This window comes from Carassius carassius, chromosome 31 (assembly GCF_963082965.1).
Source record: "Carassius carassius chromosome 31, fCarCar2.1, whole genome shotgun sequence".
Taxonomy (NCBI): Eukaryota; Metazoa; Chordata; class Actinopteri; order Cypriniformes; family Cyprinidae; genus Carassius; species Carassius carassius.
The window spans coordinates 2,787,758-2,807,313 of record NC_081785.1 but is presented as its reverse complement, the minus strand read 5'-3'; the positions used below and the strand labels follow the sequence as shown (position 1 = coordinate 2,807,313).

Here is a 19,556-nt window from a genome sequence, read left to right as displayed (position 1 = left end):
ATTTTTGGATGAACTATTACTTTAATTATCATAAAAGCGTTTGATTTTGGGTTGTAGTGTGACGGGTTTAGTGAGATACACTAACAAACTGTTCTCCCATTTCAATAAGAACCAGACACACATTGCTTTCTCGTCCTCCATGTGTTTTTCATTCCTGCTGACTGATTTTGTTCCGGTGCAAGCGTGCACTCATCATCAACAAACATGCAATCCTGCAGGAGCCGATGGGCGATTATGGCAGAGAGCTTATCATCAGGCCACGGCGGCGCAATCAGGAGAGTACTTGATTGGCTGTGGAAGAGTCCCAGAGGTTCCAAAGGCACTGTATATCTGAATCTCTGAGGGGCCCATCACACAATCTTCAGAGTCATCAGGACTTCCTGTAAACAGCATATTAGCCACAAAAATAACCAGCTGAAGTTCAGGCACAGCTTAAAGCTGCTGCATATGACCCGTTATCTATAGTATGTTGCTATGGTGAAAAAGTTTTGAGATTTCTGTGTAGGTGCATGTTTGATGTGCATATATCAGTATATCACAAACTGTTCAGAAGGTTGGGAAAGAAATTTTTGGGAAAGTAATGAATACATTTATTCATTCAGGCCACATTAATTTGATCAAAAGTGATAGAAAGGACATTTATAATGTCAAAAAAAAACAATTCAGCATATTAGAATGACTTCTGAAGGATCATGTGACACTGAAGACTGCAATGATGAGAAGAGAGTAGAAGAGAGTAATGATGCTGAAAATTCAGCTTTGCATCACAGCAATAAATTACACTTTAAAATAGATAGTAGAAAGAAATATTCCCTGCTCTAAAAACTGTGACCCAGTCACTAGCCCCAGTCTCACTTATTAGTGACGTGACATAACATCCAGCCAAGTATGGTGACCCATACTCAGAATTCGTGCTCTGCATTTAACCCATCCGAAGTGCACACACACAGAGCAGTGAACACACACACACACACTGTGAACACACACCCAGGGCAGTGGGCAGCCATATATGCTGTGGCGCCCGGGGAGAAGTTGGGGGTTCGATGCCTTGCTCAAGGGCACCTAAGTCGTGGTATTGAGGGTGGAGAGAGCACTGTACATGCACTCCCCCCACCTACAATTCCTGCCAGCCCGAGACTCGAACTCACAACCCTTCGATTGCGAGTCTCACTCTCTAACCATTAGGCCACGACTTCCCCATGTGAAAAGAATGCAGTGTTCAATGAGTTCATTAAATGATGTTTATTTATGGAAGTTTTCTTGTACATAGTTCACCATGCAGTCTAACAGTAACTATTTATCCACGTCACGTGACGCAAACAGTAACACGACTATGAAGTAATATGACATCATTATATACCAGGGTTTGAACGTACAGTTTACATATTTACAGATGCCCATTCGTCATTCTCTGCTTTGCCACACATCTGCTTTCTCACCTATCACAGGACACACGAGGGGGGTGAAGCAGTGTTTAACAAAATGTAGTAACTGCAAGGCACAAAATGTTTATACATTTCTTTGTTTATCAGGGAGTAAAACAAAATCTCATCAAACTGCCATAGATCACATGCCACACAACCGTCATGTTGCATAGAAACTGTGGCGCTACATCAGTCAGCTAGAGAGGAACGTGATGCCTGTTTGATAACCTCCACGTGAGTGATCTCACAGTGTGGAGACCACAGCGTCACGTCTCATTGGAGGCTGGTTAGGACCACATTACTGACTGATGGGGCAGCCCTCAAATAACATGCCTCAATGTTTAGACATGAAACAACTGAACCTGCTTACATGTTGCTAGCTGGCTGATCAGGTCTATTACAGAAGAGGCTTATGTGTACTTTGGTGGTGTACTTTCAGTGTCAGATGGGGTCAGGATGGTGCAAGACTGGTGAGGTAGCTCAGTCAAGTGTGGAGCTTGAAGTGGAGGTCACCAGGAGGGCAAAGGTCACAGGTAAATAGTAAAGCAGCCAGGAGGAAGAGGATACGGGAACAGAGGATGAAGGACTTCGATCTCTAAAGTGCCAGACTAATGGCCCATGCAATAATATCCACTTAGTTGTCCGTTCCAGACCCCCACATCACCACCAGAGGTGGTGCGTCAGACCACAGAGAGCCTCTACTAGATCAGTCAGCGTTTACACACAGGTGTGGCGAGACTTCCAGAGAATCTCTACAAGAAAAACACACAGATTCACATAGTTAGTTAAAACTGCAGTACACACACACATAATTTTTTTTATATAATTTCCAATTATTTCTTGTAAACAGCAACATAACCTAAATCCACCACATAATTTATATTCCTTTGCATATACAATAATTTATATATATATATATAATTATATATATAATTATAATTTCTGCTAAATGCATTAATATATATATATATATATATATATATAAAATTCTCTCTCTCTCATATTAATATTAATCATTGATATATTTAACCTATATAATGACATACATCATATATCATCATGATTGCGTGAATATTTCTGAGCAGCAAAAGCGATAGATCTGTAAAGAAATATATTGTGAGAGGATCGTGTGTTACCGCGTCCTATACGACTCAAAATAATAAACAACAAAGTTAACAAAATGATTCTCTCTACTGTGTTGAGCGAGAGCCCTCCTCTGGTGCCTTCACATGCTATCAGAAACTTCCTATTTACAACTTATTACAAGCCTTACAAGCTTGTTGCATTCTTTTCTGTTTAAAATAACAGTGGTTTGTGAATGTTGATGCTTAGCATAAATAATTTGATCAGGAGCATCCCCTCCTGTGACCCATGATTTGTCTGTATGTTTATTCAGAGCCCGTGAGCAATGGACTTTCATAATAATAAAAAAATAAATGATAAAATAAATGTTGGCGTTAATTAATGCGTTTATGCAATAATAACACGTTAACTTGCCCAGCTCTAATAATGATTATATAATGTATATGATCATTATAATATTATTGCAATTCAACATCCTGTGGACAATTCCATTTAAATTCACCAAGATATTATATGTGCAATACAGCATTGCCTTTGATTAGTATGTTTGTTAGTTTGGCTCAGGTCTTCTCTGTGTCGTGTGACACTGCAGTGCATTTGACTGTGCAGTGTGAGCTGAACCCACAATGACCGCAGGGCTGACATGATAGTGTCTGTAGAGACAGATAGTTGGCTCTCTCTGCTGTTCACCATGTCCCTGAAGCCTCGGGCGCTTGCTGTAATGTGTCCGACTCACCAACTACTAACAGTCTTCAAGATGACCTTCCCTTTGTATCATATAACTGTTATCATTTCATCATTTTTGTATGTGGTGGCTACTCACCAAAACTCACATTTTCTTCTAAATTTATGCTCATGAACTGAAATGTAGCCAATTCCTAAAAACAAATTTTGCCCAGTACTAGCTCAAGTTTGTGTGTTTGCCATGTTAATTCTGTCAGATTACAACGTGTCTTATTGTTGCAGTCAGGAAATTTATTAGAGATTAAGAAAGCAACTCTGTTTGAGTTATCCATCTGCTGTATATGCTTTTCATCAAGAGAAATGATTGGCGACTGACACAGGTTCATTATTTCAGCCCTGTTATGATGAGGCCACAGCAGCGACCGAGAAAGAGACGTTAAGAGAGAAAGACCGAGAAAAATGGGAAAACAATTCCAAAGCTTACCCCATTGGATGTATGGACCACGTTATGTAATGAATGCTTTTCAAACCAATTTACTGGTAAAGGAGTCATCATGTAGAAAGTACAGTGGCCTATAATTTAAACCATAACACTGTCAGTCTAGACCAGGCATTTGCGTCATCGAGAAATGAGCCATTGAGTTTTTATCAAGCAGAATTTCACAACCAACAAACAATGGAAAAGCACAAAACACTAATTTTAATGCACTAATTAATAAATCATGCTAACATGCATTATGGAGTGCACTGGAAAATGGGCTTTGTTTGCAATGTAACGATTGACTTCGAAAAGACCCCGCGGCTGTTTTTCAGCAGTTTTTCAGCAGTGCGGTAGAAGTTCCCAGGAGGGAGAGGTTGTGTGTGTTGAAGCGAGTCCTATAGCACCTACCTTGACCTGAGGCCTGCTGCTGACTCTACTCCTTCCTGCAGATGAGCTATCTGTCTGCGGACTGCTGATCTGAGCCCTGCAGCCCTCCGCAACACCACCGCTGCTCTCTGACCTTGCCAGCTTGAAGAGAGAGAACAAGAGAAATGTTAAATTCTTAATTTTTTTTTTGTTAGTTTACATCACCTTTACTTTTTACATTTAAGTACATTTTTAATTAAGTTAAAATAAATTATTAAAATGTTCTTAGAATTTTATTAAGGTTTGTATTTCTTCGCCAATAAAGTTAGTAAACAAAATAGAAAGAATTATGATTGTTTGCAGATAAGTTTCACAAAAACTTTTTCCACTGGAAAAGTGTTTATAGAAATGTCAACCAAAAAATTCTTAATTTCCTAAAATGTTCTAAAAAAATAGCTGTCTTTGCATATTAAATTATTGCATATTTTAACATGAAAAAATTATCACCTATAAAAAAAAGTTTCACCTGTATACATTTGCACTGTTGTTGCATTATGTATTTGGCACTATACTCATGTATGCTGGAAATTCTTCAAAAATGTGATATATATACCAATAAAGTACAGTGAATTGAAACTGAAAAATTTCAGAAAGAATCATGACTAGACTGAGTTGGGGGAGGGTGGTTAGTTATAATAGTTCCCTTTCTGTTTTCACATGAAACCATCCAGCTCTTTTAATGAAATCAATATATCCAAATGTGTACAAACACTGAAATTCAATCGATGACTTAAGTAAAATTTATTCAGTGTTTTAAGTCTCAATGATTAGCTGGGAAAACTTAATTTGCCTGATATAAGGTCAAATGTAGGATTTGCAGACAGAGTTGAAAGCAAGCAGGGAGAAGTTTGCATATGAAATAGAAAACTACTTAAAAAGAACACAAATACATGCTAATTCAGTCATGAAATTAAGTAATGATCCTCGCCGCATCCTTGCTTATGAATCATAATATAATCTGACTGATTATGATTATTCTGTTCTGTAGACCTTAAAATTTTATATCTATGCCGGCAAATCCTTCTTCCATTAGCACTTCAGGGGGAAAGTGGCGGGGAGGGGTGAGAGAATGAATAAAAATCCCCTCTTAAATATTTAGTCAATGAGATGAATTCAGCAGAAACGCACACCGCTCTCATTACAAGCAGATAGAGCACAGTGTAATGTTGAAACACACCTGTTTATGAGTCGACTTGGCTTCCTGTAGAGAGCAGTGCCCCTTCCCGACATTCTTCTGTTTCATCAACTGTGAAGCAAGAGCCCTTTCATCGCTATCAGTCTTCCTTATCAGCGGACAGTTAATTTTAGGATTAATATAAAGGCCATCCTCTTTTAAAGGATTTGTAGTGGAGCAAGAGACTCTTATCTTAGTCATTACAGGGGAAATATTGGATTCAAGCATTTTAGTATCTGCAAAACATTCAACAGTATCTATTGGGGTTTCACGTGGTAAAGGATTAAGATAAGGCGCCTCATTATGGCACTCTGGCTGGCTACCAGCTACTCTTCCTTGAGAAATACCATGTGCTTTTTGGTATTCATCGCAGCCCGATGAAGGTGCTGGGCTTGGGAGACTGGCCGGCTCTATTACTTTGGTGGCACGTCTAGTGGGCCGTTTGCTAATGGACATGCTGTAACAGAGAGGAGGGCCCAGGTACACTTCCTCTGAGCAGGCTTCAAAGAGCAGTTCTTCGTCATGGAGATCTGGCGTACTCGAAAGTATCGGGGTGCTGCTCTTGTCCTCTGCATATGTGCTGACCTCTCCGCAGTCGCTATCGTGTGAGGACAGTGACAGATAAGAGTAGAAGTCGCCCTTGCGCAAATGGATAAGCTGATGGGAGTGCTCGAGGACCTTCTCTCTGATCTGAGATACAGACGTTGGGCTACAAACCTCCGTAGGCTGCTCTGCTTGTGCCTCTTTGGTCTTCAAGGCCACAGATGTCATGTCAATGATCTCCATCACAAAGTCATGGACACTGTCACTCTTGGGCTCTACAGAAATGAAAGCAGGGTGGTTGCAGCTATTTGAAGAGCTTTCTTGATGGTTCTCGTGGACGTCATTAAATAATGTGGCGAGTTGCTTCTCTCTGCTGTGAGTGTGTGCAGCTAAGCCTGAACACTCTTCTATGGGAGATATGGATGGGGAGGGAAGGTGGGAATTGTGACATGGCAGCTTGCCTTTCAGTTGCCCTTCCAGGGAACTCAAGCTCAACTGTTCGCATGAGGATGGTGAGGTGGCAGCCACCATATCACTTTTGATGCCATCCGTCTCATAACAGTTTTTAAATGATTCCCCTTTCTTGGTTAGCAGACTTCCCTCTTCCCTCAGCAGCTCGTCGTCTTCATCTTTCCCTTCGATGTGAGTCCTTTCGACATTGCCGTTCTCCATGTCATCCACAAAGCGGGTGATATAGCTCCTGGTAGCGTCCTTTCGGTTGCCATCCACCTCCCATTGCTTGAGGTTCTCGTTTTTAGCATTAGTGTTGGTTTCTAAGAGTTTCAGCGCAGACCGGCTGAGAAAGTTACGATCGTTGGCGGTCTTAACGGGTGACAGGATGTCTTTAGACATGGTGCCACACTGCAGTTCATCCACTAGATCTGCCTCATTTTTCTCTTTATTCTGAGATCTAGGCTTCATCCAGCTTTGAAATTCACCCTTTATATCATCCAGCCCAAGAGCAAGGGAACCTTCAATATACTCCTCCTCTGAGGTTACACTAGAGTCGTCGTCTTTAATACAGAGCTCTTCTTCGGTAAGCGTCAGAGTGGAGCTGGAGAGAAGATCACTGTCATCCTCATCGTCAGTACAGGCTGAAGTGCAGGAAACGTTGACGACCATACTGATGCTTGCGTCTGTCTCGTCGGTTTGTTTACGGAAGGATGCGTTGGACTCAGCAGCCACGCAACGGTTCATTTGCACAGCTAGGTCCTCGGATGCCACAGACGAGTCCTCAGTGCTGCTCAATTCTGTCAGCGAGGCTGCCGAGCTCTCGTTAATGGAGGAGGGAGCTCCAGCAGAGCATGACCCACGCCACTGTGAGCTGCTTTGGAGCGTTACGTCAGAGACGCTACGTGTCATCTTCACTGCAAGAGGGCTTTGGATGTTCTCAAGGCGTTTTAGAAGTTCCAGAGTTCTTCTGCTGAGTTCCCCCGTGGACTCCACAGTCGATTCATTGTCCCTCAGACTTTCCTTACTTCCCACATCTTCTGCGCTCTTACATGGAGTAAGCCAACTTTCCAGGGATGTGCTACGAGTCAGTGCCTCTTTGCTCGATGGGAATAACTCTCCTACTGCGAAAAGAGAGTCAAGGGAAGACCCCTGGGAGAGCTGTGCAAATGCCTTTTCAAGCTTTTGGTGTGAAGTCACCCTCTCTTCGTTTCCGCTCATGTTGAGATATTTGTCATTAGCCTCTTGGCTTAGCCCAAAGCTGTTGGCATGAATCTTCGCTGGCTCCTTGTGGTGTTTCCTCTTGCTTTCTCCACTATCCTCTTTCTTCTTTCTCATGATATGCCATTGCTGGTCTCTCTGCCCAATGGTAAGACTGTCACCATATTCTGCACACTTGTTGGCACGCTCCAAAACTCTGTCTATGTCTTCATCAGAGACTCTGTCTCCATTAAGTGAATCTTCTCTGGTAGGAAGGGTGAAAGTAGCACAAACTTTCGGATCATCATTCTGGAACAGCAGGCAGCCCTCAGAGTTACCTGTGGTCTCCATGTCCCCTTCACTCACTATCCCACTTTCACTCTCGGATCTCCTGGCTGAATCCGATAGTAGCCCCTGCTTCCCCTTCAACAGGTCTCCCAGGATGTCAGGTAAGGATTCAGCTGAGGAGAAGGAGGAATCCATGCTTTGGCGCTTCAACACTGACTGCTGGCATTTGGTTGAGGATGATTTGTGATTATACTGGGGTTGTTGGTAGAGTTCAACATACGGCAGACTGTAGACCTGATAAACACGAGAAGAAGAGGCATTTAATTCTGCTGAGCTCAAGGCTGCTTTGCACCGTGTGTCATTTGTGCATGAGTCGGTGAGACTTAAATGCTCCTTTGGGGAATCAAGATGGGACTTAGATCCAGGGTTTTGCTCATCTTCACAGTCCTGTGTATCCAGATCACAGATGGTCATGTCCATCTCATCCCACTCCCAAGAGTCTTCCGTCTGGACATGGAGGTCCATGAGAGAAGACTCAATGAGATTTTCAGGGACCTGTAATGGAGAGAAGAAAATACTTCAGAGGCATATAAATACTTGGTTGGACTTTTAATTAAGTTAATCTATGTCAAATACACTTTTTGCTTAGATATGGGCATTCAGCATAGGGCATAATAACACAAATTGCTTTGCTTCTTGTTCAAGCAGGAAGGGTTTATTTATACGATCCTCTTTATCTCATTACTCTAATAAACTGGCAAATCTAACACTTGCTTTGTATGTCATATATCCCATAAAATAAATTTTTATTAGATTTCTGTTTATTCTCTTTCTGCTAATCAAATAAAAATAATTTTAGTTAGCTGCCTCAGCTAACATTTGTACCCCTACTGCAGCACATAACGTTTTAATCAGATAGACTAATTATAACCTTTAGCTATGCCATTAAAAAAGTCATTTTACCATTTTGTGGAAGGTTAAACAAGACTTGCTAGCATGGCCTTAAATTTTTGACTGAATTGCGGGCACAGTGTCTGCTACTCTATTTCAACTTTAAAGTGAAATCATGTAATAACTCGACAGTGTCAGTGACAGCTCTTTTGAAACCTTTTTTCCCCTTGTAACACTCACTCTTTCACTAGTTTACAACTCCCTAAAGAGCAAGTGAAAGTTAACTTAAAAAACATTGTCTTTCGTTGACCTTCACACAGAATTCATGATATTAAAAAAAAGAAAAGAAAAGAAAAGAAAAAAAATCATCCTACAAGATTTGTTTGTACAACAGACTTGTTGTGAGCAAGGCCTCCTGAAGCATTCAACAGTCAGCTATTTCATCATCTCACAAAGTGTACTGAATTCACAAAAACAAACTCTTCCTATTATTTTTCTTTTCCTTTCTTCTGCACCGAAAAGTGAAATTGCACTTCAGCCCCACAAGGTCATGCTGAGCAAGGGGCCAGTAATTTTTCTTCTCTGTGTAAGAGAGTGGACGCTCACAAACAGGTTGCTGGACTTTTCTGCGTGAAGCATGCAGCCTCCCCAAAGCCTTGCTGCTACCATGCAGGAATGCACAACATCTACATGACAAAAGGCAAAGTCTACCCCTTGGCCCCGCTCCGCCATTTAACACGCACTGTAACGGTCCCACACATACAATTAGAAACTAGTTAAGGGTTCCGTTTTCAGGATAGGAAGTCTTTTTATATTGCATTGAACACAGTATGTGCACATGTTATGTCCTTTAAGAGACTACTTCCTCCCTTTCAGTGCAGGATGGGGACACAGGATCATGTTATTTCATTGCTATGGGTTACTCAATATACATTGAGAACAGTCAGTTATTTCTGGCAGCACCTGTAATCGATTGAGTTCACAGTACAATGAGTATCTGGGGAGCGCATCTAGACACTGTTCTCTTAATATGTGTATGCAAGAATAATATGTGGCCACTTTCCCTGCCTTATATATCATTCTTATTGCACGGTTACAGCGGTGCTGCACTTTATTATTGGAACTAGAGTAGTTCTGCTTTACAAATTGTCCTGGACAGCTTCCTTTGAGCAGAGAAACATACAAGGAGATCTTTGAAATGCCTATTCAATGGGTTCAAATATGTATAAGCACATTTATATTTAGAATTATAATGGGTACATTAGGAACAGCATCTCCTTGCTGACATAATTAAATTGGTTGTTAAAAATAAATAATTTTTTATACAAAATACTGCAAAAAAAAAAAAAACTGCATCAAGGAATTGATAGATCCACACTTGCTGCATTAAACATCCAACATTGTAAGGTCTAGGTGTCAACAGCGTAGCATACTACTTTTCAATCATTACCTTCAGTAAGTATGTAAACAAAAAACAAAAAACAACAAAAAAGGGACATTTTAGGCAATTTAGAAATCATTGCATACTGTTCACAAACTGGGGTGAATTCACTAAACAGTTATTCCCCTTTACACTATCAGCGCTTGTATAGCACTGTTACATTTGAATTTCACAATTTACTTATAGATTGTAACTTTTTTAGCATTATGGAAAATAGGAGGTAAACTATTTGTTTAATTAAAATAGGTGTTTGTGTATATTTGCAAGATGGGAAATTGCATCATGCAAATAGTATTTTTTGAGCTTGTTTGCATCAATTTGCATAATTCCTTTAGTGAATTAGGTGCTAAATAATGCAAACAGAGCACACAACTACTTAAAAAAGAATACAGTACACAGAGTGCTGTAAACAGTATGCTAGTATGCCACTCCACCACAAACACAACTAAACCGCCCATAGTGTGGACAGCACTACCTGTGCATGCACCACCCTGTTTATATTCACAACGTACAGTATGTTATCTTGTTTACTTGTAACTGTAGTGTAAAGTATATGTGACCTGGTCTCTGCCCAGCGAGCGTTTCAGTCTGGTCTGCCACTGAAGGACCTGCATGACGATGGCCTCCCAACGTCTCTCCAGGTTGACCTGCAGCAGCTGCAGCGACTGGCGCTCTGCCTCTGAGCTCTGATGTTCAGGCCCATCCAGCAGCCTCTGACAGAGCCTCAGCACGGAGGAAATGCCCTTCCGTCTGCCCCGAACCTCCATACACAGAGCCTGCAGAGACAGGAGCAGGTCAGTCCTCTCATGCACTCATAGACTGTGTTAGTAAACAGGGTTCAACATCCCTGTCATCAGGGTTCATATGTTAATGCCAGAGATTTTTATTTTATTAATTTTTTATGAATGAAAGTTTTACTCTGACTTACCTCTAAAAGCATAACTTTGAAACTGCAGATTGCCAAGCTACTAATAATTTAAAGAGGTTAAAACTAAAGTCAAGTTAGAACAAACCCAAATTATAAAACTAAACTCCCTGAATGACAGAAATGAACATTAAAAAAAACATTGATTAATAGCTGTATTACAAAAAAATTAATAAATGAAACAAAGAACTTACTGATAGAAATAAATACCAAAAAAAAAAACCATTCATCAAATGCTGTTCAAAAAATAAGACTAAGAAATACTCTAATTGATAGAAATTGAAACATTGATAAAATGCTGTATTTAAAAGCCTAAATAATAAATCTAAAACAGTGCTAGAGATGAATACAAAAAAGGGATAAAAAGTAAGATAAAAGTTATATAAAAGTAAGTTTTGCTACAAAATTATCAAATTAATGCTGTGCAGGGACTTCTCGGAAAACTTGATTCGATTAATTGACTCAAATGAATCAGTGAATAATATTTTTTTTTATAGCCGGTTCATTGACACAAATTAAACAATTTGCTAAAATGAATTTTTTATGATTTATTTATAAAATGTATATATATATATATATATAAAAAAAAATTTTCAATTCTGTTTGAAACTAATGATGCAGATATTCACTTAAAAAAATATTTTACTATTACTGAATACTTAAAAAAGAGAATGCAGAATGCTGCTCTGGGACTTCTAGGAACATTACTAACTTTTATAAAAAACAATCAAACAAATAGACTAAAATGAAACAAATCACTAAAATGAATCAGACTTTCAGAGTTACTTTAAAAATGGAAAGAGACACATTTAAAAACAGTTACATAAGACTTATTATAAGGTCTAATATACAATACAAAGTAACAAAAATAGTGAGAATAACAACACAACACCTGTTGCCACACAAAAAAGCTGAGCTACAAAAAATATAGTACAGTCTATAAAAATGACTTTCAATGAACTATTCTCCATCATTTGCCACAACTGCAACACAGGGTTTATTGCTATCCATGCATGTGAACTCACTGCACCTCAGAGCCACTCAGAGTTTCCGTGAATGAACATAGTGAATGAAGAGAAAGAGAGAGATGGAATCACATTGAGAGAGAAAGAGACTCCGGTGCGCTTGATGAGGTCTCCACAACAATTCAGCATGTCAGAAGCGTGTAAATCACAGACTGTCCCAAAGAAAGACCACATACACACATTTTGGAGGTGCTGAAGGTATTCTGATACTCTGTAACCTGAACCAAAACCCCCTTTAAAAATGCAGCGACAGCTCTGCGAAGAGACGGTGCTACTCCATGTGCATTATGGGACGAAAACATTCAGACAACAATTTATGCAAATCCCGCCAGCCCCGAAAAGCACTGCCTTACATTTTCTGTACATTTTTCAATAAATATTAAACACCATTACATTTCACCATTACATTTAAATTGGATTTTATTTTTCCTGGAGTGCTTCGCTCCTCTGTTTTAGCATATTTCCCTCTCCCGTGTCTTTTAAACAGGTAATGAGACTGTAAAATGCAATGGCAGCATGCTGGAGAGAAGGCCGAGGAGCGGACATGCTGATAGAGTTATCATGCACAAAAGTTAAAACTTTGACAGATAGAAACGTGTGAGGTGATGGAAAACTGGCCTTCAAATGGGCACTATTTTTTAATGGCATACAGTGTCTTGGAAATGTAGTGGCCTCTGTACTGTTACCCTTAAAGACAAATGCAAATATTTTATGGCAAAATAGCTAATTTCAGTCAAAGTTAGACTTGTAGATGTCGTTCAGCCTCTAGTATCAGGTTACAATATATGCACAAAAAACTGAAAAAAATAAAAATGGGGGTGGGAGGCAGTGGGCCCTGGTGCCTCATTCATGTCATGTGCAGACATCTTCATACAAATGCAAAGTTTCTCATCAAATTCTCTCAAAAACCAATGACCTGAACTGCTTCCCACATTAAAACAGTTTAAAACTCCAGACACTTACTATAGTCAAATATTCCCGTTTCTGACTCAAACCTCGGAATTCACATTTGCATTCAAAGCCAATGCACAACAGAGACTGTAAATACTATAATAAATGCAGTAAGCAATTTCAAATAACCAACAATTAGACCTATAAACTACAGACCTTGCAGAAGAATTGCTTTTTCATATCAGCATTATTATCATTAACAAAAACTAAAATGGATACTGAATGATTTGGAAAAACAATTACTAATTGAAAATATATTTCCATGCCAAAGTAACCAAAATAAATCAGAATGTAATTAACTAACATAACATTTAATCAGTGTTGGGGAAAGTTACTTTTAAAAGTAATGCCTTACAATATTGCGTTACTCCCTAAAAAAGTAACTAAATACGTTACTTAGTTACTTTATATGGAAAGTAATGTGTTACATTACTTTTGCGTTACTTTCACGTTACTTTTTAAATATGAGCAGGGCTTGATTGTTTTTAATATAAGAAGTTCTATTTATAGCAAATGTAAAAGCCCTTTCACACCAAAAAGTGTAATGAATAAACCTCAGGCTGAAGGAAAAGTAAATTCACGTCTGTACAGTAGAACACAGGAGAAGTAGGTTCAACACTCTTCAGCAATAAAAAAAAAACAATGAAGCACAATTGTTAGTTTATCTAACTAAGTCATTTTTTAATTATTAGTATGGTTGAACTGGATCATTAAAGTTCAGCAGCAAAGACACTGTTAATAAAATGGGAATAGATACATTTTGTGTTATTTAATATATTAAGTTATAGCAGGTTTGCGTCATATTCTGAGTTTGCATTTCACTGTTTTGATTAATTTTGATGAATACTAAATCTGTTTTGTTTTTTGTTTTTTTGTGAGTGGGATGAATTAATGCACATTCACATTTAGTCTAGAACTACAGTAACATGTTCACACAGCGCACACAACGCCTCCATACTTCCGATTTCTCCCAATATGGGAACAGGAGGCTTGTCAGTCAAAAAATGGGAATACAAAGTAAATGGCGTTACTTTTTTGAAAAAGTAACTCAGATATTTTCTTGTAAATTAAAAAGTAATGCGTTACTTTACTAGTTACTTGAAAAAAGTAATCTGATTACGTAACTCGCGTTACTTGTAATGCATTACCCCCAACACTGCGTATAATTAATAATTATAGACAGTAGATTTTGATGCATGATATATTTAAATTTTTTACAACCAACCTACATTACAAATAAAAATGTCTCTAGACATCAATAAAACTAAATTTGAAAAAGAAATGTAATTAATAATACAAATCAACACATGAACTCTGGCGGCTTAGAAAGTATAAAGATTACATTTAATAAAAACTAAATAAACTGAAACTAACAATAGCCGGGTTTCCATCCAAAGTTGTGAATTTATCTTATGCGCAAAATTGGAATATCGCACAAAACATTTGTGAACAAGCACCTTTTCAATCCAATGTGTCAAGGTGAACAAAATCGTCACTTCCTGATAAACTGGAATTATACATCACTAAGAAAAGCAGAAGAAGCTAATGCTGACTGTTGGCTGAACGTCTGATGTATACGGCACACAAAAGTGGAAACACTTCAGGTGTTTTGAAGTCATCATCAGATTGGTTGAATTATAAAGGATTTCCGGGAGTCGTGTGTGTCGTGTTCTTTGACGTTTCGCCTAGAAACAAAGATGCCATGCCGCCAAACCCCCTCACAAAAGAAGAAAGCAGTTGTGTTTACAACTGTGACGATGAGCACTTATCAGGATCAACTAAACGCTTGATTCTCAAAAGCATGTAAAATATCTAAAGTTCGCAGAGGAAAAATATAGAAACTCTTTGGTCATTTTTGAGCAAGATGCTAAAGGACTAATCAGATTCAATGATCCATGCTAAGCTAAGCTAAAAGTGCTTCTGCCAGACCCTGAGATCAGTTGAATGGATTCGAAAATGGTAAAACTCAACTGTTTAACTCTAAGGGAGTTGGAAAATGAGCCTATTTAAAAAAAAAAAACTGGAATGTTCCTTAATTCGTCCGAGAGTTTTACACACCGGTCTGTTATTGTGGCGCCATTTCCACACCCTGAAACGTGATGCTAAATGAGACGAATTGTGATTGGTTGTTTAACATGTCCATCAAAAGGCCTCATGGGCGAGCCTTGGCCAAAGAAAGCTGCCATGGGTTCCAGACCTTCTGCCGTCAGTGTGCAGGTCTGGCTACACAAAACAACTTCACACTGTGCTTCAGAACTGGGCAATAAAATGGCCCCTGGGGAGTATTTTGTGAAACAAAACATAAAAAGCTACCCTTCAGCTGTCCATCCACTGTTAGAACATACGAGATTGCAGACCCATCATCTATCAGGTGTTTTTTAATAAAGCTATCAGAGGATCAGCCGCCTGGCATCGTTCTTAGGTGCTAACACAATCTCCAGAACGGCAGTGCGACTATTCTCTCGTCTCACTCCCCTGGCTGTTATCGCGTGGCTAAATCCATCTGGTGTACAGTATTAATCTACAGGTCTCTTGCTATCAGAGTCTGTAATCACACCTGAGGCGGAGAGCCGAGCCGTGAAGATGCATGTGTATTACACAGACCTCCCAAGTGTGTTCCTCCAAAAAACTGCTTATCTCTTTATTCAGCACAAAATGAGAGCAGACCGTGCCTCCTTCCAGATGCAGCCTAAAGCCTTTAAACTCCAATTCCCCATCTCTCCCTTACACCTAATTTCATTAAAACCTAAGCCTTATGATATTCTGACATTTTTTTTGGGTGCGACTTAAGCATGAGAAGAGTTTAAATGACGCATGCACCGGTGCTGACGCGCTTTCCGGAGGATTGAAAAAAGCCAGACGACAGACTCTGCTCTTTTGTTTTTGGGGGTATTTGTTTCCCGTTCTCCGCCGGGAAAACGAGCGCACACTTCATCTCGCTCTTTACAGCCACTGCAATTTTAACATTTTCAATTAATCTCGGCCAGATTGAGGAGCGGAGCCCCAAATCTCTGACAGTGACCCAGTGGATATTCAATCAATTACCATTCATTAGAAATCTCTGATTAATTCTATTTGTTGATTAAGTCAATTAAAACCACAAGCACTTGTTATCGCAAATGAGTATAACGAATTCATGTTGGCCATTTGTTCCCAGACACGTCCCCTCGGCTCGACTGGCTCGAGTTTCATCAACGGCTGTCAGTCGATGCTTCGTTCCCGCGACATGCTAATAGAGAGAAATTGTACCGCAGTGAGCAGATAGACAATAAAAGCAAACCTAACCAACTGAAATTCGATGTCAGCAGGCTGATGCTAGTCATATAATACAGGAAAAAAAGATCACGATGAAGGATCCTGTTTTGCATTCTACTTGACGTGTTCGTTATTTCAAATACATCTAAATTAACCAAGTCTGAAATGCACTGGTTTGAGTCGTGCTGTCAGTGACCTTCCACAAAGCTTGTTGTTAAAGAATGCTTATTTTTAATTATTTTCCTCCTTTAAGATAGAAAACTGACAGTGTTTCAAAATGAGACTAATGTGTTACGAACGCAGACGTCATCTTTACCACGCTAAAGCAAACAAATGGCAGCAAAGTGATAACGCTGCCATCAATGGGGACATTTTCTCATTAGTGCCTGTAAATGAAAGCAAGCGGCATGGACGTATAATGAAAAATACGACTCTATGCATGCAAGTGTGTGTGTGCGGCCAGTCGATTGTGTGTAATGAACAGGCCTGTCACCTGTCTGCTCCCCATTACTCGCTGATGAGACGCTAACTCTGCATTTGCCGTTCTCGCACACCCGTCCCAAAACTGACTTAATGCGGTTAGCACCTGCCAAAAAACAGGAGTTCCTTATTTCAAATCATGGAGAAAGTATTGATATTATATCTGCGCCGTCACATTCAATCAGCTGGACGGGACCCGGAGGATGAGGCCCCGGGGCCCCACGCTGCGACGAGCTGATCAAAGGTGCCGGCGATAGATGTGGAGATGGACTCAAACGCTGCTGCAGATATTCGGTCTGGCTTTCATTTAGTCTAATTCTCCTGTGAAATTCCTTTAATAGGAATGTGGTTTGGAATTGGAGGTGTTTTTGAAAAGGCTCCCAGTGCTGCTTGAAATGACACAGCGATCTCTAAAACAGACGACAATAGCTGAGACGAAGACGGTGGTTTAGTACGGGTATAGTGACTTTTTCTACTTCGAGTATACAATAACTATGGCACAATCCATTTTTAACAACATTTTAATTGAATCAATTTTCATTACTTTTAGATATTTAAATTAGTATATTTATTATACACATTTCTCTCACTTGCACTCACCATATTGAATGAATTTCCCTAAGGAACTATTCGCAGTGAAAGGATGGATAAGAATAGTTCTTTAGGAAAATTTGTTCAAATTTGTGGATGCAAGTGAGATAATAGTTTATAATAAATACCTAAATATCGTTCAATATTATTATAATTTAAAATAACTGTTCTCTATTAAAACATAGTTTAATATGTAATTTATTTCTGTGATTCAAAGCTGAATTTTCAGCATCATTACTCCAGTCTTCAGTGTCACATGATCCTTCATTGTTATATGCTTGAAATAGAGATCTTTAGTAAAATTATAAATATCTTTACTGACACTTTTGATAAATGTAATGCATTTTTGCTGAATAAAAGTACTGATATCTTCTTTTTTGAACAGTAGTAAAAAGCACACCTTATTTACAATAAATCCGATATAAGAAAGCATAACATTCTGGCCTTAAACGCCATCTAGGTAGGAAGCTCACTAGGTTTTGAAACAGAGCTTCTATTTATAGATATAACAAATCTGCAGATTTCCAGCTCAGGATACAACAGTTTCTGTAGGTAAAACAATTGTTAACTAATGACCGAAGCTGGCATACGGTTCCCATCATCTCTCTTCTCCCTGACAGCAAATATCCAACCCTGGGGTTTTAATATCATGAAGGCACACTATTAAAGGGAAGACAGTTATTAATGAAAGAAGTGAAATTGGCAGCCAACCACTCTGAACCGTCTGACCAGAGAAGGTTAAGATCCAATAGAGTCTAATTTTAAACGTCTCCACTACCCCCTAGCAAGTAAAGAACTTAATGCTTTTTATTCAGTGGAAGATGGACATTTTTATGATGACATTTTAAAGGGTGACCATACCTGTTTCTCATAACTCATAAGTGTCTCACTATCTCTCCTTTTACACATATTTTAGTCTTTTATTGGCATCAGGGATCTACACTGAACAGACACACATTCCAGAAGCTCGAGCCGAACATGGACACAAGACAGAACATGAATAAACTGAGGTTCAATAATCTGGATTGAATTGATCCAAACTGCTAAACGCCGAGATTCTGGGGCAATCTCAAACCTCTGACCCTTTCTGACATGTACTGGTTTATAATAATAATAATAATAATTATAATTATTATTATTTTTATCTTTTTTTTAATTTTTCATTCTTCCTTTTTAGTGCAATGGCAGTCCATATAAATCATACTTACAAATATTTACAATCATCGTATTATTATTTTCTCCAGACTTCCCCTGAGAAATCAATGGGAGCCTTTTGGGCTGCGTGTCTTTTGATCAAAAGAGAAAGCCAGCCTTATTTCCCCTCCTGATCATTTAGCCCTGTGTATATTTAAAGCTTTTCCTCACTTCTGTTTGTCACTCAGCAGGTGGATGTAATCAGCCTCGCTACCTGTGTTTTGACACGTCTTGATTAATACTCCAAGCTGTTTCTCAGGATTTTAACTCATATAATTATTTCATATAGATTTTCAGTCAGGGGATTTGATGTGTGCTTTTTGCCCTGCATTTATTAAAGGAGCACGGCTCAAATGAAGCAGGTTTTTTTTTAGAGATCGCTCTGCAGTTTGACTAAGCAGTTTCATTTCTGTGTACATCCTAAACACTGCCTGACATGATGCGGTCATGTACTCTAGTTTAAGCATGTATTACACTGCAAAGTCTAAAAGTGTTACAACAGTTTATGATGGTTAATGAACAGCTGCAGGCTTACAGGTGTTATGCTAGCTGCTGATCATTTGTGGTTGACCAATACGAGTTTTTCAATGGCTGAAATCGATCGGATTTAAAAACAGTAAAGCTTTTTGCAGGTCCAGATTCCATGTAGGCTGTAAATGTAAATGTAATATAATAACAACATGTGTAACTTAATTTAAAGATAGTATAATTAATATGCACACATATTTGTTTTGTTTTCAAATTTTCTTAGTGAACTGATTCAAAGTCTCATTATTTGAGCTAAAATCCAGAGAAAAGCCTGGTGTGTTGCTCGAGGCCACAGTGGTGACAGTTTGTATGTTTGGCTTACCACACCAGGAAACCTGTCTGAGAACAGTTATCAGTTTTGCAAATCCATTTGATGACTAGTGGAGCAGTAATGGCAGTTTTAACACCAGGTTACTCCTGATGATCCGAACCTGTAGTAAAACAGGCCAGCAGTCCATTGTATTTGCTAAGATGACAAACTCTAGATAGAAAGCTCTAGATAGAGACACAGCTCTTCATACC

At 39.0% G+C, this 19,556-nt stretch overlaps 1 protein-coding gene across 2 annotated transcripts in view; it reads right to left on the bottom strand.

Annotated features, from left to right (window-relative positions):
- Positions 1-1,227: 1,227 nt before the first annotated feature.
- The window catches only part of LOC132111333 (A-kinase anchor protein 6-like), a 117,218-nt gene continuing 98,889 nt past the window's right edge, over positions 1,228-19,556 (bottom strand). For both annotated transcript variants that reach the window (XM_059518540.1, XM_059518542.1), the window contains exons 12-15: positions 10,646-10,861; positions 5,276-8,308; positions 4,081-4,200; positions 1,228-2,176 (exon numbers count right to left, since the gene is read on the bottom strand). In XM_059518540.1, the coding sequence (XP_059374523.1) occupies positions 2,135-2,176; positions 4,081-4,200; positions 5,276-8,308; positions 10,646-10,861 (3,411 nt within the window). In that variant the 3' untranslated portion in view covers positions 1,228-2,134. The remainder of the gene's footprint in view (positions 2,177-4,080; positions 4,201-5,275; positions 8,309-10,645; positions 10,862-19,556) is intronic.